General features: G+C 37.4%; 2 protein-coding genes across 2 annotated transcripts; one reads left to right on the top strand and one right to left on the bottom strand.

The window, feature by feature from the left end:
* The first annotated feature begins 782 nt into the window (after positions 1 to 782).
* On the top strand, positions 783 to 5841 carry PP2D1 (protein phosphatase 2C like domain containing 1). The gene is made up of 2 exons (XM_026050830.1): positions 783 to 1791; positions 4604 to 5841. Exons 1-2 carry the CDS (start codon positions 783 to 785, stop codon positions 5839 to 5841), a joined length of 2247 nt encoding a protein of 748 aa, XP_025906615.1.
* Positions 5842 to 6288: 447 nt separating this feature from the next.
* Positions 6289 to 21126, bottom strand: RAB5A (RAB5A, member RAS oncogene family). Its single transcript, XM_026050803.1, has 6 exons — positions 21071 to 21126; positions 15410 to 15649; positions 12110 to 12261; positions 10434 to 10556; positions 8589 to 8682; positions 6289 to 7529 (listed from the first exon to the last, which is right to left on the bottom strand). The coding sequence occupies exons 2-6, from the start codon at positions 15570 to 15572 to the stop codon at positions 7414 to 7416; spliced, it is 648 nt and encodes a 215-aa protein (XP_025906588.1). The 5' UTR covers positions 15573 to 15649; positions 21071 to 21126; the 3' UTR covers positions 6289 to 7413.
* Between the last annotated feature and the right edge of the window lie 5818 nt (positions 21127 to 26944).

The following is a 26944-nucleotide window of genomic DNA, read 5'->3' as shown; positions in this document are numbered from 1 at the left end:
TAAATGCTTCAACACCACTCGGTCCATTTGATCATCTTTTTGATTTACATTGTGCTTTTTTAATTTAGAAAGTGACACATGAAGTCCATTCTGAAAATATTAAAAGAATATTAACAGTGCAAAGCCCAGCTCTCACAAGCAAGAGAAATAATAAAATACTGTTCGTGTAAACCTACTCTGTGAGCCTACATACAATAATATGTATTTTTTTTTCCATTTAACACCTATTGTCCTTAGAGCCACAACTGATAGCAGTGACAGTGGGATTTCCATTCACATAAAGTGACACATATAGCAATGCTTCTGGGCCCTGTTGCATATTTCATGTGGGCTTCTGTCCCCGTTTCATATTTCATGTATTTGATATTAAGAACTACACTCTACTACGGTGTCTAAGTAGTGATGAATACCATATAGAAAAGCTGATGAGTAACTATTTTTATTGGAAGTTTTAACAGTGCCAAAACACAGGCTATGCATTGAATCACAAAGAGGAAACAAAGAAGTGACTAAGACTTTGTTAGCCAAAGGATTAATCAAGTTGTGTTATGAACTCTCTTTTTCTATGCTTAGCTATTCTTAAATTTTCTATATTACTAATTTTTAACATACTTATTTACAATTTTTATATAAACCCACAAGAATTTTCCAGCTTCTTGACCATGTATGTATTAGTAAATAGTAATGTAGAGTTTATAATATAGATGATGAGAACATGGTTTGAGTAACATTAGGATAATCTAATATTACAGTAAAAAAAACATCATCTTTCGTAGAATGAYATGGGAGGAAAATCAGAAGATAAATCAAAACTATCTGAACTTTCTAGAGATGAAGATCATCTGGAGAAGRTCAATACTGTACCCCAGAATGTAGATCCCACAGGCATTTCAATTGTCTGCTCAATATGTCAACAAACAATATATCCATATCATCTTTTTTATCATAAAAAAAAGCACTTGGCTCTAAGATATCTGGGCTACAATAGTCCACAGATGAAGACAGACAATGAAACACTTTTAGCTCGGAGACAGGAGCTGATTTCAAATCTGACCAAACTCCCTAGATATTCTGAGAGTTATAGGCAGAAGATTGATTATTCATTTGAGTTCCTTACAGATATACAGACTTACTCATCACATTGTGACATGGATAACATTAACAATTCTAGCACTCTTAAGAATGTAAAAAATTCTTTAATAAAAGCATTATCAATTTGCCAAGATAAAAATCCCACTTGGCAAGGAGACATGGAAGACAGATATATTGTGCTGGACAATTATGGAAGTAGGTCAGACACATGTTTTCTGGGGTTAGTTGATGGCTATCATGGTGTGGCAGCTGCAGAAACAGTTTCAGCAGAGCTTCCACTTTTATTTCTTGACCAACTTGCTGAAACAGATTCCTCCTACAGGAAGAGTATGGAGGAACAGAAAATTCTAGATTCTTTTTCCACAGTAATCACAGTAGATTACAGGGAGAGAGAGAGGATTTTCTCTGATAAGCAGGACAATGACAAGACCAACAAGACAAATACTTACAAATGGATTCACAAAGCATATGCCAAATCCTTCTGGAGAATGGACAGACTTTTACAACTAGGAAGGAATGAAGCTTCCAAAGTTCGCTGGAGCGGCTGTTCAGTTCTTGCCTGTTTGGTGGAGAGAATTCACAGTGAAGAGACAGACAGCACTACGGAGATGGAAAGAAAGCCTTTAGAAAAACATGGGCACGGTCCATTAGCCAGGACATCTAAAGGTGTTGYTGGGTTACTGCACGTTGCCAATATTGGTATGTACATTTTAGGCTAGTGTTTTTTGTTTGTTTGTTTTTTTGGTTTTAATTTGGGGAGGTGGAGATGGGAATTGGAATTAGAGCAGTAAGGTCAATTTACTAATATAAAAGATGCAATTAAGAAATATTCTGTAATACAGAAGTGATCTGTGTAAACATGGAGTAAATTTTTTTCCGAAGAGGAAGACTTATGATGTCATTATTTTAGGTCACATAATCAAAAAACTTCTGGTTTTAGGCCTGATAAATCCCTTCTGTCAAGGAAACATGTTTAAGATATTTTCTTCTATTACTCATTTCTTCCTTAAGATCAAGTGCCATCAACTTCTGCTATCAGCAAACTAAAAATATTATCTGTGGGGATTACTGACATAGCAATTGGCTGTTAGTTCCTGCTGTTACAGAAGCTCTGTTCAACCCTATTTGTTATAGAGGGGATTTTTGTTTTCCCAATTTATAGGGGAAAAAAAAACCATTATTAGTTGTAAAGAAAAGTATTGATACATTCCCAATACTTCCCTTTTTCCTCACAGCTCTGTTGCAGGCAGCACACTGGACAAAGCTCTTTGCAGTTCTTTGTAGATGCAGCTTCATAGATATTTRTTACCCGTTAAGTTCTCTGTGTATTTAAAACAGTTTTAAGATTATAAGCAAGGCAACTGTCATCCTGTAAAGGAACACACAAGCAAAAGCATATTAAAAAAAAAAAGGTGATGAGTGAATAGTTTCAAATAGATTTGTGTCTATGGTTAGATTCTCCAGCATCTTCCAGTCTCTGCGTTAGACATGTCACCAGTACAAGAGTATTTAGTGTTTTATTCTCTCTAGTATTTAGTAAGGAGTGTAGCCACATTACAACTTTCAATCAGTAAGGACACGAACAGACACCTTTCCTCCCCAGACATCTGTTTTCACAAAACCTATAAAACCTTTTCACACTGGACCTCAAAATTGAACACGATGTTCAAAGATCAGTTGGGATGGAATAATCATTTTAAAAGCACCGTCATTTCTTTAAGAGGGAAAAAAAACCATCATATTTGGAAAGACTGACCCCGTATATAAAAATCTATCATTTTTGTACAGCAATAAGAGGTAAATCTTTAAGTTTGAGGAAGACTATAAACTAACATTAACTGTCACTGAAATAACTGGTCTACAGCCCTTTCCATTCTTCTACACTTGCTGCATAGCACCTCTACTTCATGATGGCAACAAGAATTTTATGTAGCTAGATAATGAATCAGACCAAGTAATGGMTCCAGCTGATAATTAACCTGTAAAACAGAAAAAAAAGTGTATGCACACACACACACACACAAAATTGTAAGCATTTCTCTTCCTCAACTTGGTTAACTACACAGCAGCATAAACTTACTGCCACRCAGAAGAGAGTGGATCAAAGGAAGGAAGACTTAGATTCTAGAAACTTAAGTTTCAAGACTCAGTATATCAATAATTAAAAGCAGCCTGTCACATGAATCAAGCCACACTTGGTTCTCCCTTCTTCAGAAGTAGTACATTTATTCTGGGGAAAGCCTGCCAGACTATTATAAAAACCAGTTACAGTCTAACCTTCTACTCCTAATGAATTTAGAACTTTCTTCTTCATTTCTTCCCACGCTCAGCTTATTTTTGTTGACCGTTATATTATATTATTTGTTAACTTTCCAACTTAGATTTCTAATCTGAATGATTATAAGAAATTTTGGACATCTTTCCAGTTCTCTTTCTTCAACTCTCCCTTGTAGAGAAAGGTGGAGAAGAAAACAGCAAGGAAATATATAAAAATTAAGATATTCACATTCTATAATCATTGAGGAAATGTATACTTCTATGTGGTAATTCTGAATTACCTTGTAGAGARATTTGCCTTCACATAGGCTACCTACAGCTCTGTTTCCTAAATTAGACCATGGCAGTACATCTCAGAAAACATAACTGCTGTATAAGCAAGTTATATATCCCTATATAAACTGTATATATATCTCTTATATGTAACTGCTATATATCCCTTACCTATAAATCCCTTCAAAGTAGATCTATGCTCTAATCAAGCCAGAAAATACTAAAAATACTCTATAAAAGAGCAGATTATGGCCAACTTTGCCTCTGTAAAGCCACGATTCCATTTGTTCTTTCTGCAGCACATCACTGATTTCAACCACTTTGCACTCTGTAGATTTCAAGAGTCTTGATGGGAAAAAAAAAAAAAAAGAATAGGAAATTAGTCCCTGACTCAACGTGGGTCCTGCAAGAACTTGTTCCCTTGCCATACTAACCTGACAAAGCAATTTAAGACTAGTAAGCCTTAGTGAAGTGTAAACTCTTAAGAAATATCCAAATCATCTGGTAGATACTAGAGCTTTTGAAATCTTTATAAATATTCCAAGTATCAAACTTTTTGATGGCTTAATTCAGCAATAACATTTTGAAAGCTATATCCCTTCAAAACAGAGTATTTGAGAAGAGATTACATTATCTGTATGTACTCTTGCTTACAACCCAGCCAAGATACAATATTTCTATCAGATTGCACTTTAATCTCTGAGAAAAGTATTTACATTTGTCATAAAAGTTTAGCTGCAGCCAGAAGAAAGATGTTCTGGCATAGCCTTCGGAATAACCGAAGAAAATAAATAACCTTGGCATAAAATGGAAAGAGAGTCACTAATGGAAGTATGATCACCTGTAATAGCAGAAAATTCAGCTATGACCTCTGCTTTCTATAGTCCTTAGCAAAAGGCTAAATATTGATGTAACAGTATCTTTGAAAAACAGTCTGTTATAAAATATTCTCTTCTTTTAGGTAACATACATGCAGTCTTATGTAAAAATGGAAGAGCATATCGCCTCTCAGAAGAGCACAGCACTTCTAACGCACGCGAGAGAAAACGCATACTGCAGAGTGGTGGCAAAATCAGCAGTAATGAACCAGATGGATTAGTAGAAGGGCATCTGAGAACCACAAGGGCTCTTGGATATCACGGAGATCCAGTTCTCAAAAAGTCTGTTATACCTGTTCCTCACACCGTCTCTGTCCCCATTGATGATTCCTGTCAGTTCCTTATTTTAGCTTCCAATGGGCTTTGGGAAGTTTTGGATTACCATGAGGTTCTTGCTTTAACACTAAAAATATTCACTCATTATTTGAGCATGTATGGAAGCATCCAACAAAATGGGACTCCTCTGCCTAAGGGTCAATGTTTGATGCCTGTCTCTGAAAAAGGCTTAAATAACTCAAATGCTATTCATGATAAAGAAGACAGACCAGAGATGTTACAATCCAATATGGATATTTTTCTTGCCAACCCAAAAGGCAACCTGGCACAAAATGAAACAAGATGTTCCAGGAGCAGCTACCTGTACAGTGAAGATGAAAATTTGAAAGACACTGATGACCACAGAAACCAAGCTCATACAGAACCATGTCCTTCCAGCGACAATGAAACACATTCACAGAGGAGTGGGACAACACAGCCTGATCCTAGCACACAAAGGAGCTCTGAAGAAACAAAGCAGCCTGAGGACCAAAAAGTCCATCYATGCAGCAGTTTTCAGCCACATTCACAGACTGTCGGGCGAGGTGACACAGACACTTTCTGTGCAAGTGGTCCAAGTCACACTGACCAACTGAATGTACTGGTAACGGAGATTACAGACACAAAGCAGCCCAAAGACAACACAAAAACTTACCTTTCTAATTGTAACTCTGATACAAAATTGACAGGAAAAGTGGACTCCCAGCCATTTTCTGACAAGACTGCAAGTTACACCAGTCAACAACTGGTTGAGACCGTGCCGACGGCTGGTTCCACACCAACGCCACAGTGTGAGGACGACACGAGAGTCTATCCGGCCACTTGTGAACCACCCACAGCAGCAAGAGGCAGGGTCCCCGCTGCGACATTCTACGAGGAGGTTGCAGGCTACCTCAGTGAGCACCTGGTACAGACTGCGCTGGCTGCGGGCTCGCGGGATAACATTACTGTTTTGATCGTACTTCTAAATGGATGCGATAAAATACCTAGTTATGTCAACATCTAAAATTGTGACACATACAGTAAGTGGCACATACATGTTACAAGCTTATATTTAGCTGTGCCATGGAGTTGCTCACAAGCATCTTGAATAATGATCCACACAGGCAATTGAGTATAAGAAATCTGACATCTTCTCTGGAACTGTGCAAATGCAATAAAAGCTTCTGAAACTTARAAGAAACACTAATCACAAATCTTTTTTTTTTAACCACTTTATTCAAACCTGAGCACCTCAATATAAAACTAAACACCGGTGAACTGTTATTTTCCTTGCTAAATCCAGATTACTGCAAATTTAAAATCTGCACAAGTAAGTTTCTGCTATCAGCTCAACATTTAAATAGGCTAATTCATCTCTTCTGACACACTTGGTAGATTTCATATAATGAAAATAACTAAAAGAATTAGTGCAATATACTGGACAGATCAAAATAAAATGTACTTTGGAAAACAAAGTTGCAAAGTTCATTACTGACAGACAGCAGTACTTATGTTACAGATACAGGAGCATCATTTATTACTGTTCTAGCCATAAAGGAAGAACTCAGAACCCCCTTTGATTAGAGAGGAAARAAGTTAGCTTTAAGTAACTGTACATTCTGTATACCTTTAAGCAACTCTTAAATATTACAGAAAGTATTAAACAAATGTAGACTACAATGCAGAGTACCCTATTTACAGTACATTAATATCCAAATTTAAAATCAAGTTGAATGTACRTAATTGTTAGTGCACTATTTTTTTCCTTGAGGGGGAAGGAGGGCAGGGAACATAAGAAACTGTAATGGCCAGCAATGATGAAAACTAAGAAAAAAAGTCACAGACACCGAGTTTGTTGTGGTTTTACTTGAAGAGCTCTTACAGTTTGTAGACAAAAAAAATCCTACGTTGTGAAGTTGAATTTACTGGTTTGCACCTTCYGAACACATTAAAAATGAAGTTAAACTTGATTTAATCACTATTTTCTTTAGATAACTAACCAGGTTGATAAAAATTTACATACAGTGTACCAACTAAAATTCCACTTTCCTGCAAGCACGAGGTTCTTAAAATTGTTAATGCAAATATATTTGTAATTAAATTATTAAACTATGGAATGTATAACTAAACAGAGGATACCTGCAGAAACAACTGGTTGCATCAATACTTTGAATAAATTTAATCAGTTTTTAGACCCTGTTTCTAAAAAGGTTTTAAAGCATAATTGAGAAGTACGAAGAGTCCCAATTCTATTCTTTATAACAGTAACCAGTATTGGAGCTACAGGAACTGGCCAATTAGGTCCATGGAAAACAGTTCTTCTATATCCCTAATGGCAAGTGATTTTTAAAACCTTTCAACTGAAGCAAGTTTATTCCACTTCCATCTCTTCTCTACTGCTGAAACATAACAGCCAGTGATACATGCATGTTAAAATTAAGGTCAAAAGAAAATTCTGCATCATAAACTTGACTATTATCATAAGTCTCTTCACTGTTTGGAAGCTGAACTGGGCCTGGTTAAGCACTCCAACTCCATTGTTATTGACAGTTAGGAAGCAGAAGAATATTGAGAACAGTTTAAAGCAATCGATCTTTTAGTTACTACAACATTGACTCTTGGGTGGTTGAGTGGGTTCAGTGAGGTCTACTCCTCTTCCTCTGACGGAGCTGGCGCCTGCATTCTGTGGTTCATTCTTGGGCAATTTTTTTGCTATAAAAGCAGTAAGAAATAATAGTTAAACTGAGACTGTACTTAGATTAAATCATTTGAGTACATAGTCTGTCAGTGCTTCATTACTCAGGAGTATCAGTATGATCACCGTAAAAATCTGAATAGTGTGCTGATAAAAAAAAAGTTAAGACATCTTAATCATTAGCTAAGTTATTTTCTAGGACRAAAATACAGCAAAAAGTATCTATCCAGGTGTGACATGTTAAGCTATGTTAAGGCTAAAAATGTGAAATTAGTACCTTTACTTTTCTCACAAATTTAAACATATTTATCTTCAGCACAACTTTTAGACTTCAGATTGCTGTATTTGGATTCAACTAAGATTTTAAACACAAAAGCGTATTTAGCAAATACTTGGTTTAGACTAAAATCAATACACTTGACTTAAGGTGTGACCTTTCTCCTATTTTAAAGTAATGTTTTCAGCTTCAGTTACATTTACTTCATAAAAGTTACAGTATTCTAGGTTTGGCACAGGTCAGCACAGTATCTGCTGTTTATGGCATACCATTAAAAACAAGTTTATACACTTTAACATTCTCATACTGACAAGCTGATAAACTCATTACTGATAAACAAATCCTAAACATATTCTATGCTTAGAAGAGGTAAGTTTTTTATGGTTCCCCATACAATGGGAAAACTATAGCCTTCCGCCAGTATGTAACAACACATTAAACCTGAAAGAGGATAAGTGATCACAGAACTAAAACATAGACTGGTTAGCATTTCCTTAACTGAATTTGAAAGTAATCTCACTTAGTTGTTGCTACTTAGTCCAAGAAAATACCTAAATCCTGACCAACTGTGCTTCAAGAAAGTTTATCTGACTTTTGAATATATGAAAACAAACAAACAAACTAAAAAAAACACACAGAACAACTCACCACACAATCAACTACACCACTAAGACAACAACAAAACAGCGCCACTGAAAGACTAAGCGAGAAAGTAAAATAGTCTGGACAAGAAGTGTCCTGATAGGGAAACTGTTTTCCTGAAATTCATGCTAAGTTGCAGTTTTGCTCTTAAACTCACCAATTGCCATGAAAATTTCATTTACGTTCATAGATGTTTTGGCAGATGTCTCCATAAACAATAAGCTGTTGTCATCTGCATAAGCCTGTGCTTCCTGAAAGATAAAACAGGAATGCATTACTTCACTTTTTTTAAATCACACAATTAGTACCTACAGTATTCTTACTGCTACTAAGAGCAAATTTTATTTCATTTTGACAGGAAGTTTGCTGAAACACTTAGATGACAACATACTTTTCATAACTATGAAGTTATAATAAAGCTTCAATAATAGCAGTTAAACATTTAATACTGCAATCTTAATCTTTACTTAAAAATATCAAAAAGCCTAAAGCAAAAATAAATAATAAATGAAAACTTTTATTAAAAACAAAACCTTGACCCATAACTCTGGCTACAAGAGTAAGAATGCTCCAGAAAGTGTCATCTAAAGTCAAAAAGTCTGTCATCCAGGAAAGAAGGCAGTTTGTGAGCTATTCTGAAATTCTCACTCACTGAAGCAGATTTATCAGAATAGTTCCACTACTCCTAGAGCAATTCATGACAGAAAACAGTACTAAATATCTTGTCCATTTACCTTCTCTATCAGTCTGAGTGTTTATCTGAAATACACTTTAACACTTTGAAAAACTGCCCCATTTTTGCCACTTCTTAATAGCAAGTACAACTAAAAATCTGTACAGTTCTTTACAGTTATGTCACTGCCTTGGATTCAATACAGGAAAGGCAAAAACCCTAGCTATAGCTATGACAAAAGTGTGCATCATGCATACTACTTAGATGATGTCATTTAAACAAGTACAAAGATCTATGTAATATCTGAAATAACACATTTACGAACACTTGGGAGTCTCTGAAACTTCCAGTGAACTGTCCAGTGAAACAGAGAACATCACTGGCTTATTCTAAACTTCACATCACCTTAACAAAAATATCAATACTTGAAAAATATGTCAAATCAGTTCTATTTTGGTCAAAGAAACTAGCCAGTTGAATTTGAWTAATCTTCAGGAGTTTATACAGGTGCAAATTTTATGAGATACTGTAAATTTTTGTAATATATGAAATTATACTAAAATACAGCTTTGTGTTGCTACTGACATGACAGTATGCAATCAGAAATTGTTGAATAYGAGAAAATAAAGTTACTACAATTCACTGCTATACAAAACTTGCATCTTGCATGGTGATACCAAATATAGATCAAAACAGTAGAAGTGATGACTAACAAATAAACCCTGTGATCTTAAGAAAATTTATTCCGATTCCATGATAGATGGACCAGAATCATCTGCAGTGAGTTTTCTATTTGATAGGGCAACCATTTTCCAATTATTTGGAAAAATGTTCTAAAAGTTTAAATGTCTCAGGCAATGCAGGTGTATCAACTAGAACACATGGAAAGATGAGCGCTGCAGTTAAAACTCGGAATGTTGCTTCCACAGAATAGTGGAAGCAAGCTTGGTACAACCACCAGCTTTATATCGTATGCTGATTCAAAACTTCTCCTCTAACAACTCTCAGAGAATGGTTCACATTGAGAGTTACTGTTACCAAGGGCATTTGAACTTTAGATACTGTTTACCAGTCCCAGTGCTAATTTGGGGTGGAAGACAAAAGGTCACATCAAGCAACAGCAATTCTATTTGCCTTGTAAAAAGTCCATTGCTACACAATTTATATGTTGCTGAAAGAGCTGTTTCTATACAATTCAGTTGCATTTATATTTAACAGCATGACCTCTACAGCCAGTACTTAAGACTGCACAAAGCAGCTTCCTGAAGACTTGCTTACTTTTATCCCAAAGAAGCACTTTATTTATAAACRGAAGCTATGCATACATACCTGGAAATCCACAGCTCTTTTGTTAGCTAGATCAGCTTTGTTTCCTGCTAAAGCTATTACAATGTTGGGGCTTGCTTGCCGCTGAAGTTCTTTGACCCAATTTTTCGCTCTGGCAAAGGACTCCTGTCAAYGATTGCAAAGTGATGCAACTGAGTTTTTACATTCTTTTGTATTGACCTATCATCCCAATATCTACTATTGATACTTTAAGCAAYAGATCAATACAATGGCTACTACCATTGTCTAGAAGCAAATTCCAGCTCACCAAGTGAGCTTTTTAAGTAAAGTACTTTATCTTGGTTCACAAATGTGCTTAGCTAGGACAATAGTAAAAAAGACACCAAAGATAAGAGGGCTTTCATGTAGACAGCACATGGGGAAACGCTTAAAAGAGAAGGTGAATTTTAATTCGTCCCTCAGCATAGTCAAGTTTATGAACAGCTACACTGAAAGACTACCAAGAGCATTAYGGCAGAGGGTTTGGAATTTTGTTCTTTTAAGTCTCATCTTACCAAAAGAAATTGGTAAAATCGTAGAAAAGATTCTAGTAAACCTACCTGACCTAAGCTCAAAAAAAGCACAGATAAATTTAAGATCTAGTCTCAGTGATTTGTGGTCACTTTCCAATTCTTGCCTGTACTTTTTAACAATAAGATATTAGTGTTTTTCTGCTGTGTTAAACTCTGTTTAACTGCTACAGCAATAAGGTGAGAGAAATAGCAAAAATTAGGGAATCGGTTACAAGGTCAGTTAAAAAAAAAACTCCAAAATAATTCGCTCTATAAAATGCTTTTCAAGTCACTCCTTTAYAGACTGTACAACATTCTGTGGAACACAGAGCCTTTAAAGTTAACCCAGTTAAAAATGGCATAATGGTCCACTAATACAACTGTTAAAAATAGCCCAGTCTCCAAAAGCATGTGCACCTCTGCTTTAATATAATAAAATACAAATCTTCACTGTACCAAGAAAAATGAAAATAAAGCTGCATTGCTTATATAAGTATTAAAGTATTTCACTTCTAACACCATAATCTAGTTAAACTATGCTTTGACAATTACTAATGGAAATGTTACTACCACGTATTACTGGCTCAGGGCTAATTTGTTCTGATGAGACATGCCTCCGTTGAAGAAAGGGACACTCTGAACTGCACTTCACAGCAAACTGAAAATCTAATTGGTCAAAAATCAGTTCTTTTTCAATCTCCTTTTGACATTTTGTTGCTAAATAATAATGACATATGCTGCTTCATCAAAAATACAAGTTTTCTSTGTAAAAAGTGTCAGTTAATACACTTTTTTGTTACAGCACAATAAAATCTCAGTCATCTAGAGAAGTTAAAAACCACTTGCAACTGTTAAACATTCTACAGCCCATAGGTAATTTCAGTGGCTCTGCAACCCTAACTCTCCACTAGTCAGGTGAGTTTCTCTTATTTCATTTATAGTAGTTCTTTCATATTGCAACACAAAAATAGCGAGAAACTATTAAACACACAAAATAATCATGTAGATGGAATTTTGGCAAAAAGAGTTTCTGTCCAGAATTTAACATTGCACAGACTAGTACAAAACAATGAACTGATTCACACTAGTTGGTGAAAGAATCAGTAAGAGAATCCAGATCAACAAGTCCACTAACTTCTAGATCCCCTTTCTCTATGCCATACTTACCTCATTTGTAATGTCGTATACAACTATAGCTGCTTGTGCTCCTCTGTAGTACATAGGTGCTAAACTGTGATACCGCTCTTGACCAGCTGTATCCCAAATTTCAAATTTTACCGTTGTATCATCAAGACACACAGTCTGGGTTAGAAAAGCAGCTACAAAAGAGACAGAGGTGCTGAAAACATAACTCTGCTTATATCTGTACATTCATACAAAATTAAGTTCACAGACATATGAAATATGATTTCCTTAAACACAGCCTATTGTTAAAATATAATGGGCCTGATGCTGCCAGTTTATCAATTTAATTTGCACACAACAGCTTTTTGGATAATCAGTCTCTCCTCAAGTTAAAGAGAAAAGTAATTACAAAATTTTGAGAATTCTTTCTAATAATAACTCTGATCAATCCAAAGCTTCTCTTAAGCCTCTACATATGCTTCATAGAGATGCAACAGACAACATAAAGCACCAGTAACAGCATCCTGCCCTACTATACTCCAATAGCTTTAGATACACAGTTCTTCACTGTACTTGCATTCTGTGAATATCTTAAATCTTCAAYTTTCAGCTCACAATGATTCTTAGTTATAAGATTTGGAAGCAAGAATATCTTCTTTAAGTTCTTGCTTTTAAAGCAGCCATACAAACATACTTTTTGTCTCTATCTTAAATGATGATTATGTAAAACAGTAATTAATAGCAAACCTTCAAAAACCTACTCCTGGTGTAAGTTTTCCATTCAGACTGAAGTTACAAATTAGAAAAATGGAGGAGAGTATCCATACAACATATAAACCCCAACTACCAACAAGGAGCTAGTCTGAAGAGTTTCCTGGGAGAAAACAACAAAAAAGCAAGGAGATTCTGCTACAAGTCTTTTTTTTTTTTTTTTTTTTAAAGTTCTTTAGAACTTAGGTGGAAATTTCAAACAAATCAGCATAAATGCTTGCAGTTGTTTATCCAGTCACGACAGACATTTAGTGAAGTAATACTTTGGACTGGCTTGCCCTTCCTATAAAAAAAAGTTGTTTTTAGTATCTCCTGCTTTGATGACATGCTAAAAGCCTATTGSTCTGTAGAACTGGGCCTTACTAGTAAGCATACTGACACAGGCTGCAGCATATCTATATCAAATGTCAGAAGCTATGCTGACCATAACGTGTGCACACATGGGATACCATCCTAGCCACATACTCAAAAAAAAAAAAGACTGTGAATCACTCCTAAACTGCTGCAGTTTTCAACCCAACTTATTACAGTTAATCAAAGCAAGTCAATCTTGTTTTATAAATGAAATTGTAACTRCCATCCAAAACTGCCTAGGAAGTGGTCAGATGTTCCTGCTTCAGTGGTATTAGCATCCATCAGAGAGACAAGCAGGCAAGCCAGAGAAGCAAAGAGCTTTGACGTTCCAATGTTAAAGCACAGTAACTCAAATGCCAAGTACCCAGGCTCTGACAAAACAAGCTCCTCTTGGTAGTTCCCTAATCAGTTGAGAACCACCAGAAAACAACACAAAACCACACAAAGAAGCCAACATTGTGCATCAGAATAGGGTTTCCTTCCCAGAACCAACACATTATTAAATACCTTCAAGACAGAAATGAGACATTAAAGCAAGGGGAATTTGAAATTCTTAATGGACATTCAATGGAAGAATGTTACCTACACTCYGTAAGTGAAGAAATGTATCCAGAAAGAGAATCAAAACAAGGGACTTATTCTTTGACATCCTCCTACTTTTGCTGAAAGGAACTTTTCAGCCACCACAGAATTTTCAATAACCAACTTATGTAAACAAAATAGGTTTCTTTTATCTCACAAGACCATAGTTAATTGATAGCTAATTGATTCACTGTGCCAATTATCTGAAGCCAAATAAATCTTACCACCCATACTTTTCCATAAGTCACAAGCMCTGCTTCTCTAGTCCAAAGCAGCCAAGTCTAGGTATCACAAACACCAGTATCACATTGTCAACGCCTCTAACTGCACTCTCTTCCACTATTATTTCATCCACAATACACATAAGCTCTTCTTTGTTCAAAGACCCTTCTATATACAAAGAAAAGAATTCCTGAAACAGAGGCTACCACACTAGACTGTCTCTAAACAAAGTTTCTGAACTCCAAAAATCCTGCATGTGTTATCACTAAGCTTATAAAAATGAAAACAAGGAAATGCCCTTTATATAAAAAGACATATAAGTTAATATGGAGTTTTTAATAAACCACATAACTTGAACACTCTCACTTAACACTTAAACAGCTTTTAAACAATCAAAGTGCTTAGATTATCTCACTCTATCCAGATAGAAAAGCAAAGCAAAAGCAAGCAGTTAAATGAATCAGAGATTACTGAAATTTTATCAAGGTTTATAACTTGAACATTCTAACAGCAAGAAACAATGTAAAAAACGATTGCAATCAAGTTAAACTTGTAGYTTTTTGTAAGCTATGCAGATTTTTACGTTCAACCACTGTTCATCTGTAAAGACACCTACAGATGACAGAAAGGGCTTCACATAAATACTACAATGGAACACAGACTCATTCACACAAGCAGTAATAACAATTACTAGGAAACACTGACCCATCTATAATATCTGGATCTGTTTAAGTCTGTATACCAAGAGGTGGTTTTAGGGGAAGTTTAAATGTAACCAAGGAGGAAAAAAGATCACAAAACACAAAGAGTTTCAACATACAGGATAACAGAAGAAGTTTCCAATGAAAAATAATTACAACAAAACAGCAAAGTCTGTTCACTGTGAAATAGGAACGTTTTTTTCCTCTCCACTCTACTGAAGTGTTTTGTTTGCAGTTATGTAAAGGCAGCATTTTTAYTCCTGTGGTTGCTAAAAAAGAAAAGTGCATCTAGAAAAGCAACATGTTCTCTCAATTCACAAGCAAAGTCAAACTACATAAAATAACAACACAACTTTTTTTGAAGACAAAACACTGTTTTTATAAAACCTAGTTCTTATTAAGCAGTTATTTCATTCAGGAAGTAAACAGCACTATTAGAACAGCTACGCATCCATTTACAAAATTTAATATCAATCAATCCCTGTTTTCAAAACTACACAATTCAGACACACACTTTCTCCATGTGACACGGATGCTTGCTACAGCCACGCAGCAACTATAACCTTTAATTTAGATAATTACAGATCACAACTAAAGAGTTAATCCTTGTTATCAAGGACCCATCCTGGAAGTGACATTACATTCAAGGCTGTCAATGGTAAAGGACAATATGAAGTCAACGGGAAACAAATTAACAGGATAATTCTCTTACCTCCAATGGTACTTTCTTGAAATTCATGAAACTGTCCCTTTACAAAACGAAGCACCAAACTTGACTTGCCAACTGCAGATTCTCCTAGAAGTACTAGTTTGAACTGGCAAATTTTATTTCCAGCATTCGGCCCATTGGGTCTTGTTGCTCCTCGGTTAGCCATGCCCAAATTAGAAAGAAGTCCTTTGTTTCAAGTTCTTGAAAGCAAATTCCAGGATGCAAAGCTTAGTGGTGCTTCTGCTGTTTATGAAAAAAAAGTTGGTGGTGTTAAATTTACAAATCAAAAAAAAAAAAAAAAAAATCTAATTCACCAGTGCAGCCAGTCCTAATATTTACCCAAGTCAACAATCCAGAATATGGCTACTGTTACTGTGAAAAATTAGCCATCTTCTTGCATACCCAGTCTTCCTATTATGCATCTAATTAGGACATTAAAAATCCAATCACTGTTTTTTCTCTCAAGACTCAGTCTCTCTTTTCATACCATAACAAAATTATAACAACACAACAGTTTCAGGCTTGCAAATTATAGCTAAAACCTCAAATGACAAAAAAAAAAATCCTTCTTTTTCAGAATTTTCCTAATTAGCAATACTTGATTACTCACAAGTTAGCACCAGCAAAGAAAAAAACAAAAGAAATCTTTGACTAGATTTGGAAACTGAGTCACCACATCAAGTTCTTCACAAGTATGCTTTATCAATACACTTTATCATGCACATGACGACCTTCTGTACTTTATTACAGAAAGAAAATTTATTTTGATGTTCAAACTATACTTTTTCTAGTTAACAAAAGATACAGAATCTCTCAAATTGAACCACTTTCAGTGCAATAGGAAACCCAGAGCACTCTTATAAGCCACAGAAAACTAAGTGCAACACCTAGCTTACATACCACTCCTCTGCTCATCTTATCAAGTATTCCTTTGTAAACTCAGCACCAGTTTTGCATAATTAATATGGGATTAATTATGCAAATAATTAATAAAGGATTATCCAGTTCTGTAGAATACTTCACCATTAGCAGATACTTGTTTTCAAAAAAATTCTACTTAAACTCCTGATTTCCACACWTCAAGTCAGAAAGAATCACAGAATTATTTCTTTACCAAACACATTAACTGGTACTTCCTTTCTCACTGTAAAAAGGAATCTGAATATAGATCTTAAGAAGAAAATATTGTCTGGTATCTTAAAGATATTTCTCTCTCTTATGCTGCTCTTTTCCCCATACCTCAAAATAATTTAGCATCTTCCATACAGATTATTCCAATCTTGTATTCATTCCTGTCTGTCCTGAATTTGTCCTTTTTGACAACTGACACTGAATCAAAAGAATTTATGTCACTACTGCAACATGATAAAAAATATCTAAAATTAGATATATGTTCTCACAAACACGAGGAAGAAAAAGTATGGCACAAGGAATAAAAGTATGAGGCAAAAAAAATGCCCTGAAAATCTTCCACTATTATCAACTACTATGATAATTACACTTTTTAATTCTTTCCCATTAGCCTACAAATTTTAAACTAAATTTAATTCATACTACAAGAATGAATCTAAAACAATGCAAACCACTTATCCTCATGGCATAAAAAAGAATGGTGCAGAGCAGGTATGCTGGTTCTCAGATAAGATTCCCCCCCACACACACTCGCATGCTATTGAGAAGTTGCGAATCAATTTGGATAAAAATGGATGAATGACAGTTATATATCCCTAATTACATTACAAGAAAGAAAACATTAACATATAGCCAAAACAGAGGCAGTTTACAGCATTATCTATTTGTTTCTCTCCAAACTTTGGAAAACAACTGTTATGTCTTTCTGTTTTAAAAATACGGTATTTCTGCTTGCACTGTAGCATTATAGTGTGTTTGGACAATCATGAAATAAACTTCCATCTTAATTCATGTTTCTAGACTCTGCAGCATTTATGAAGACATACAAGCCATCCAATGACAAGTAGACTAGTASTCCTTGTGCATAGGTGATTTCTAGAGGCTGTGCAGTAAGGACTGTGTTTACTTTCTGTGGCTACTCTTTTGCTTGCTCTCTGTGGTACAGACTACTACAAACAAAGGCAGTCATTCTAGAAAAATAGTCAAGACTGATTTAATTCATGTAACATCTATTCATTTCAGTTGGCCGTTTTGTAATTCAGAGTATAGATCATTTTAAAACAGTTGAAACAGGCTGTCAAGACATATCTAATTCAGTTTTTGTAAACTGTCCAACGTATAGGAGTTATATTTACCTGAAGAAGTTTTAAGTTGACAGCTTTATAGCACCTCTCATCCTACATCAATCATCCTAAATACTCAGATATCATACATGAAATTCATCAGTTATCAAGTCAATAGCAATTATGCTCCCTACAAAACCATCAAGTCCAGGAAGAATAGTGCAAATATTCTTCATTTAATAGTTACATCAATATATCTAATGACCTAATGCTAAACACTGCAATCACAGCATCCACTTTTTAACAGATTCAGATAGAAAATACACATTTGAAAAAAAAAATTAAAGCATCCCAAGTTCATTTTGATATATAGAAAATTTGTCAACACCTTCTTCAAGCCTAACTGGAAATCATCATGCTTTGAATTTCAGGCAATACTGAAACTGTTCCATACATACGGAACATGGCAGGAATCAGGAAAACAGGCAGGAATACGAAAAGATAAAAATATCTTCTTAACCTGAAGAAGCAGCTCGATAGCTTGACATACAGTCAAAGTACAGACAAAATACTGTCAGCTTGTTCTTTTTAGATTTGCTCGCAGGGATTAACACTTGGCAAGTATTTAAAACTAGTCTTCAATGCTATAGCCTCCATAATATCACCTAGCCTCTGGCTACATTTGTTCATATTTCTCATGTCATCTATAAAATACTAGCTTGGGAACCATGAAAAAGAAAACAAAACACATGCAGAATAAAGGGAAAGTWCTTTCAGTATCCCAAACACACAGACTGTAAATTCAAGTCTTGTGACAAATGGCATTCGAACCAATTCTGAATACTTGATTTTAACAGCTTACCAGCTGCACCTTATTCTTATGCTGAGCTTTGACAAAACCCCCCAGGAAAAGATCTAGTACCCCCTTAAGTCTGGAGGCTGAATAATCTTTTTAGTTTATTGATTTTTTTTTGGTAATACCTGAAGAAAGAAAGTCTTAGCAAGACATTTTCAAACACTTACATAAAAGCAAGTACACAACTGTTTAACCTACATTAGGTTTAAAGGCTTAAGTGAGTAACGTAAAGAAATGACTTATATGAAGATCTGCTGAGGAAAGTACTGCAATTTGTGCAGGTTTTCAATATATCTTACATAGCTTCATAGATGAATAGCTTCACATGTATGGAAATGACAGAGTATTTCCTTTTATGGAGCATTATCAAATCCCTGCTTGAGCAGAGAGTTGGACTAGAGATCTCTAGCGGTTCCTTCCAACCTCAACCATTCTGTGATTCTGTGGGAGCTATCATACACTAGCACGCAAAGATCATTTTGCTCTCTTGAGCACTACTACAGTGACATGAAGGGTTCTTCTGCTGAGTAGGAACTTTCACTCTCGAGTATCCCCCAGCATGACAGCAGTTCTATGCCTAAATGTCAAAAGAACAAAGTTCAGGGCATATCRTTAGGAAAATACTCCTGTTAGTACTATTAAGTAATTTAACAGATGTTGGGTTTATTCTCTTCTCACCATCCCTTTAGAAAAGGGAATTTTACATGGTTAGGTGGTATTGGTCAAGTTTTATATAAGAGAAGGAGGTGKTTTTTTAGACATTTTAATAGATCAATATATGAATTTTCTTACGTTTGAGGCTGAAAAAATATATAAATCATACCTACAGTCTCACAATTCAATGTGACAATTCACAAATTAATCTATTCAGTCAGGTTAAGTGTTCAAATCAGTGTCTCATATCAACTAAACACAAAAGTGTTCAAATCAATTTTAAATTACAAGAAAGCTAACATACCTGAATCAAAATACCACTAGTGAAAAAAGCCAGCCCACCAATGRAATTAAGACAACTAATGGTGCTCCTACAATGAATGAATTTTAGATACAATTATGCTTTCAAGTTTCATGTTTCTGGCAAATTTGAGTTGATAAATGACTGCTTCCGGATGACTGTATTCAAAATTCAGTGCTGACAGTATCTAGAATAGTTACACAACACTGAGGTTACTGCCATTATCTACTTCAAACCTGTTTATACTGAGCTATCTAGATACTGCTATTTAAAATATTTAAAACAAACTTATGTGATAGGCACTCCTACTAGGCTTTTTTTTTTTTTTGTTATTCCTTTCCCAAACTAATGTGACATTGAAGCATTCAAGGCAGTGGCTGGAACAATTATCAAAACATTTGTCATGTATAAGCCTGTTTATATTGAAACATAATGAAGTAGTAGATTAAACAAGTGAACCAACAGCAGAAGAAATTCATGACCTTCTAACTAAAGATAATTGCTATCTCACAAGTTCATATGAATTATGTATATTATGAGTTCCTCTGAGATAAGCTAGTTTATCATACTGGAGACATAAATAATGATGACTGTATAATCATTGTCTCTAGCCATCTTATTTCAGTTAACATTCACATTCTCTTGATATTTTTTTAAAATACAGTAAATATACACACAGATTATCTTTCCCACAGGTCTAAGGAGTCACTACCAAACTGGAGGGGGAAAAAAAAGCCACAGGGATGCTAGAGCTTTTTACTTGCTCCAAGAATCGATTAATTTCAGCTTTATTGTTCAATCTCCCTTTTCCACCACCAGACTAAGAGAAGTTTAAAAAAAAAAAAAAAAAAAAAAAAAAAAGCTGAGGGACTAGTTTTGTCTTTCATGGCCCTATTGTTTTGAACAGCATTCTGACAGTTTTAAGCTATCCTGCTATTCTTTATAAGAAAAACACAAACAAACAACAACAAAAAACACAAGAGTACAGGTCTGTCTTTCCCCCATACTACACACAGCTTTATGCCTAGCACCAGTCAAGCCTCAGGTACAAGCATACAGAAACTCGGGGCCTTTATGAAGGAGTAACCAGGTAGGGAGCCGGGAGGCTGCCGTGATGGTGATGGATTCAGGGTTCCCTGGATGGTGATGTGCGATCAGGGTGTTTCCCTTCCTCCCTTACCAATCGCCCCTCTCCGGGGCACAGCCGAAAGAGCGCGAGAAGGAGCTATAGGAGCCATCCCCCCCACAGGGGATAGATAGGGAAGGACGCCCCTTCCCTCGCAGGGACCAGGGCAGCCGTAACGCGGCGCACGCAGCGAGGCCCCTCACTCCCCGCTTCCCGCCGTGATGCCGGGCCCAGCTCCTCCAAGCCCTTCCCTCGCCAGCCGCTCCCTTCCAGCCGCACGCAGGCGAATAAGGGGAAGTGGGAAAACCGGGGGCGCCATTTTGAGACGGGAAAAGCCAGGGCGGCCTCTCCCCGCGCCGCCCGCCCGCCGGGCACAGCAGCCCGCACCGCGGCCCGTCCCTCTCGCCGCGCGGCCCGGCGCGCCCGCAGCGCCCGCCGGTAGCGGCGGAAGGAAAGAGAGCTGCGAGCAACGTCCAGCCCGCCGGGGGCCCCGCAGCGACCCCCCGCGCCGCCAGTCCCGCCGCCTCCTCACCTGGCCGGGCCGCGCGCGGGGAAGGGAGGGCAGCCGCGCGTGAGCAGCGCCTGGCTGCGGGGCCGGAGGGCGATGCGGGGCCAGGGAGCAGAGGGCCGGAGCCGGGAGGGGAGGCGCTCCCCGCGGAGCGGCCCGGGGCGGGGGCGCTGCCGAGCCTCGCCCGCGCCGCCACCTGCCGCCGCCTCGGCCCGGACCAAAACACGCGCGCACTTCCGCCGCCGCCGCCACGTCACGGCCCGCACGCGGCGCGCGCTTCCGGCTCGCCCGCCCGTCACGTGGCCGCACCCCCTCCCCGGCCGCCCTTCCCCCGCGCCGGCGCCGTTGCCGCGGCAACGCCCGGGGCCGCGGCCCCCCCGCCCGCCCGGAGGCGGCGCCCGCGGGGGCGGTTCCCGCTTGCCGCGCCGCGGCCGTTGCCCCCAGGCGGTGCCCAGGGCAGCTGCCCTCGGGTCCGCAGGGAATGTCTTCTCTCCTGCTTCCAGGCACTTAGGAAAAGCGTGTCAGAGGGCATCCGAGCCTCCTCAGTGCCTCTCTGCCAGGAACAGCAGGCACAGGGTGGCGTGAGGGGCCCCTGAGGTGCCCAGGGTGCCCAGGGTGCGAGCTCACAAACCCAGTTCAGTGCTTTGAAAGGACCAAAGCCCCGAACCAGGTCGGGCGGGAGATGGAATTACACAATAAAATATCCAAGTTGCAATTGGGGATCTACTTAACGTTCTTCTTGGTTTAAATCTAACACAACCACTGATGAAGTTTTCAGATAAGATCAATACCAAGAGAGTGCTAAAACTGAAGAGAATGCGTTGCCAGTTTCAGAGAGTCTACGTGGCTCCCCAGACAGATGCAAACAGYATTTTCAACACATGCAAGTGCTGGGTCATACACCTGGGTCATACACGCGCTGGAGATCGCAGTAGATGCGTGATTTGTGTTAGTGTTGCTGGTTTATGCTGTGAAGCCTGCTGTAATCCTGCCTGCCCTTTCAATGTCTGTAACTGAGCAAGGATGTTGGGAAATGCAAGAGAATTCAGGAAAGGCCCATATGAAAGACTAGAAGACTGGAAAACTTGTGCTACAGTGAAGAATAACAGCCCAGTCTACTGACCTTGTAAAAGAGAAGGATCAGGGACAGTTGGTTACACATTATACGTAGGTTGCATAGGAAACAAAGAGTTAAAATAGTTTTAAGTTTATGCAATCTTCCCGGGTTAATAAGGTCTGAAGGTTGGCATTTGGAGCAAGCCAAAGCAGAACTGGGAAGCTTAGTAAGTTTATCAGTTATGGTACCTAATAATTGGTTCAGTTTATTGAAGATTGKTTAGGTTCCCCATCATCTGAAAAGTTAAGATTGAATATTGCTGTCCTCTTAAAATATGCTTTTGTTCAACCACATATTTGGTTAAAGCAAAAAATAAATTAGGACAAGCTTAAGTTATATTTGAGCTGAGGCTCCATTATGGCAGTGCTTCATTATGACCTTAAAATACGATTTTAACGTCAGTTGTTAGTTAGTCCTCCTGCCAGTGCAGAATTATCTTCTCYTGTTGTTGCCGTTACTTTAGAAGTATGCTGAAGACAGCTTTTTATTATCCCCACTCTATAGTGCTGCCTTGGAAATACTTCATTGCTTTTAAAATATTCTGGCTGATGAGATTCGAGTATGAGAGGGAAAATAAACAAATCTCATCTTGTTCTCTTTTTGTTTCCTTCCTTTGACTTTTCATCCCTTCCCTGATAAGGGCATATCAATATTTTTGGTTAGTGGAATGAAAAAATATACCTTTTTCACCTTACTTCATTTCGATGTGTTTTTCCATTCTTGAATGGTTGCATCCTAAGAGTAACAATTGTATTACCCTCCTTCACTGTCTTAAGTAAAACCTAAACTTCTCGTAAGGCCAGTATATAATTCCTCCCCACAAAGAAAGTTATTTTCTCTCCACCAGTGAGATGAAATGCCAGATTCCCACTTTCATTAAAAAGTTTCTTCCAGAGGAATGTATTTGAAAGCATGTGGCTTTTCTGAGCTTGAAGTTTGTGGTAAGGACTGCCTTTAGAATGTCYATAGCAGGTGCCATTTAAATGATGAAGTTAATCCTAATTTAACACATTATATTCACACCAACCCCCTGACTCTGTTCCCAGTAAATTCTGCTGGGCTGTGAGATTTAATGATCAAAATGTCAGATAAACAGAGATATTTTTCAACGTGCACATGAACAGTTTTGGATAGAGAAGTGAATGTTGCACTGTGAACTTCAATTTAGAGATCAAATGCTCATGTAGTGGCTGCAGGCTAGCGAGATCTGATGCAGATGGGAGAATAGGGATAAGAGTGCGTAGAAGAAGATGTGCTATGGATCATCTATTTGCCAGTAACCTCTCAACATTTCATTAGGTTGTGGTTTCTGGAACCACCCACTCAGTTTACACTCCTTGGAAAGGAGGAAATAGAAGAGGAGGAATGGAAGAAAGTATAAAATAAATGCAGCTGTGTTCAGAGAAGAACCGCAGTGCAGCATGCGAAAGGATCAGATATTAACATAAACAATAGAAAGGATCAGATATTAATGTAGACAATATAAGTGCTTTCTGAATTTAGAATAATCTTTCTGATCAGTAAATGTATMTGAAGTTTATGACTGAATGGATTTTTTTGATTCGGGAAGTATATTAATGTGATATAATTATGCTAATAGACAAAACAAGAATAGGAAAGGGATAATGAAGGTATTACTTTTCCATGATGAGAGGTTAGCGAATTTTTCTTTTCAAGCTCACTCTTTGAGTTGATTTGAGATAAATTACAGTAGGCCTTTTTTTTTTTTTTTTGTCAAAATGCTTAGGATGAACACAAATCTCACATTCTTTTTGTCTGTACTTACACACAGACTTCCATCTGTTGTATGAACCCTGAGACATCAGATTGTCTGTCGGTAGAGTTATGATACTAGTGCCTGCTAGAAAGCGTGTGTATATCACAAGCATAAGGTTCCTGCTGGGGAGCTAATTCCATGACTGCAAGGCAGAGCTACAGTCTCTTTCCTTCTCTGCGAAACCCCAAATCATTCTCAACTGAATGAAGCTGACACAAAGTCAGAAAATAGAAAAAAAAGACTCASTGTAAATGCCTGAGATGCAGACAAGAGAGCACAAAGCAGCAATCAAATGAGTGAGTTTCCAGTATTTGGGAGTTTCATGAGTGGAATGGTCTATGAATGCTTGTGATGAATTTCTTCTGTTGCCTGGACCATTCTGTCTGACGTCTCCAGGATAGCCATTCCASGAATCATATTTTCATATGTTATGTTATGCTTAACAACATCATTGTTAAAATACCAGGAGTGAAATTTTACTTTGGATATTAAGAAAAAAAATGTTGATGCTAGGTCATGCTTTTATCAAATTTCCATCTATTTCATCATTTCTTTCAAGAGTTTAATAGAATGTTTTGTTCCATCTTTCAGTGTTAAAGCCTCACCTCAGAGGATTCATAGTAAGTGGAAGATGACTCCTAAGGATGTGCAGAATCTCTTTATCCATCTGCTTTAAATTCATCCTTCTATTTGTGTGTGTTTTCTTTGCATAGCCTTGCTTTTTATTCATACAAAATATGTGCAGCACACACAGAACAATTTTCTATCCAAAATAAATAAGTTGAATGATAATTTTAAAAAGTAAGTAACCAAGCAATAACAACAGCAAAGTGTGTTAGCAGGCCTAATGACCTGCAAGATTTTCACAGCACTTGCAGCATTTTATGTCAAATTCTCYGCCCTTCAGACATTTAAGGAATTTACAAATTCCCTGTGTGCTTTTGCTTCCATCTACAACCATCATCACAGTCAGAATGAAAACTGTGTTACAGAACATGGAATTTTCGTGTTTCATAAAGAAAGTGAAATGAAGGATTTTAGGTAGTTTCCATTCCTCTGTGTAAAACAGAAAAAAAAGGCAATATACTGTGGGAATGGGACTGCAGCAGATAGTAATAAATTTCAGATGTCAAACACAGTTTAGTTAAAAAGTACTCCTGTAAAAAAAAAAAATATATATATATATATATTCTTGAACTTTTCACAAAACACGCCTTTGGAGTTACATTGTGAACATAGGGAATGACAAAGGCATGCTTAAATCAATTGTTCTAAAATTGAGTTTAAGTTTTGTTAATTTTTCAATCATGTAATAATAGCCATTAYTTTATAGAATTAATACGAAGTTCTATTGCTTTTCCATACCTGTCTGAAGATAAATACAAAGTCAAGAGATAAATACATCTAGGAATGTTCTTTCTTTAGTTAAATGTTTGGTAGTTCTTATTTAAGTCCTTCTATGGTGAATACAGTGATTGCTTGGTTTAATTACTGCATAAGTACTCATTTCCTAGTGCACCTGCATTGGTGACCACAAAAGAGCATCCTTATTAAAGACAGGTGAATAAAACTTGATAACCCTTTCTTTAAAAGTTACAGTTCCTTTATATCCTACACACCAACTAGCTTTCAATATGATAAAGAACTAATATTACACTAAGTTCTGAAATAAGCAAAATTATAGAGAGAAGAGGAACRTTTTTCATTCATCTATGTGAAACTGAGTTCAGATTTTGTATCTGCACTGTGGATTTAAGAGGGACGTAGAGCTTCTCGAGAGGGTCCAGAGAAGAGCAGCTAAGATGATTAAGGGAATGGAACATCTCTCGTATGAGGAGAGACTGGGTGAGCTGGGCCTGTTTAGCCTGGGGAAGAGAAGGCTGAGAGGGGGTATGATTAACATGTATAGGTTCAGGAGGGGAGAATGCAGGGAGGAAGGGGTCAAGCTGTTTTCATTGGTGGCCAGCGATAGGACAAGGGGTAATGGCCATAAGCTGAAACACAGGAAGTTCCATCTCCAGGTGAGGAGGAGCTTCTTTACTGTGAGGGTGACAGAGCACTGGAACAGGCTGCCCATGGAGGTTGTGGAGTCTCCTTCTCTGGAGGTCTTCAAAACCTGCCTGGATGCCACCCTGTGCCATATGCTCTAGGTGTAACTGCGAGCGAGAAGGTTGGACTAGGTGATCTCTAGAGGTCCCTTCCAACCTTGACTATTCTGTGATTCTGTGAAAAAGGGRAAAACCTGAAGCTTTTACAACACTTTCTCATATTGTATATCTACACACAGTGKAATGAAAATGCCTTTAGCCTGATTTGCCCTCATAAATCTTACTTGCCCTTAATGCAATTTATATGAAGGCAAGGTCTCTGCAGATTTATTCATCGTTCATTACAATTTATGTTTCATTTCTGTCATTCGTGGAGGGTCAAACCATGGATATAGTTATTTCAGCTTAAAATAAAGTTTTTTTTTTTTAATATATATATAGACAATGAAAGGGATATATTCTTCTCTACTGTTTTACTAGAAGTTTTGAAAGTATTCTACAGTAGCCATCCTGCTGCAGTAATTTTTTAAGAGTGTCTGCAAATAATGTTTCCCAGTTTCATCTTATGGAAAGCAGCCAGAGAGGTAATTCCCTTTTCCACGAAGAGACTGGCGAATGAAAGTGTTTCTAAGAGCAGGTTTTCAGTCTGAGGGAGTTAAGGAGCTGCTTCTAAGTATGTGTGTGAAGTGTGTAAGAATCTAGTAGAGTCTTGGAAGTATCTAAGTATCTAGAAGAGCTAATGGAAGTACATCTATTGTCGTTAGGCTTTCCTATGTAAAGATCCTTATTTCCACTGAAAAGTGCAGAAGGACAAGTCAGAAGAGATTGAAGACTACTGCTCTTGCTGCTCCTGCAATGGGTTCCCCTTTCCATTGCCAAGTCCTGTTCCTTTTCTTATGATTTAATTGCATCCAATTCTGAAGTTGAGTCTTTCAACTAGCAAGTGTGGCCATCTG

The sequence above is a fragment of the Nothoprocta perdicaria genome, unplaced genomic scaffold (genome assembly GCF_003342845.1).
Source record: "Nothoprocta perdicaria isolate Ctin4 unplaced genomic scaffold, notPer1 scaffold_70, whole genome shotgun sequence".
In the NCBI taxonomy this organism is placed as follows: domain Eukaryota; kingdom Metazoa; phylum Chordata; class Aves; order Tinamiformes; family Tinamidae; genus Nothoprocta; species Nothoprocta perdicaria.
Note: the sequence above shows the minus strand (reverse complement) of the source record. Positions and strands in the feature narration are given on the sequence as shown.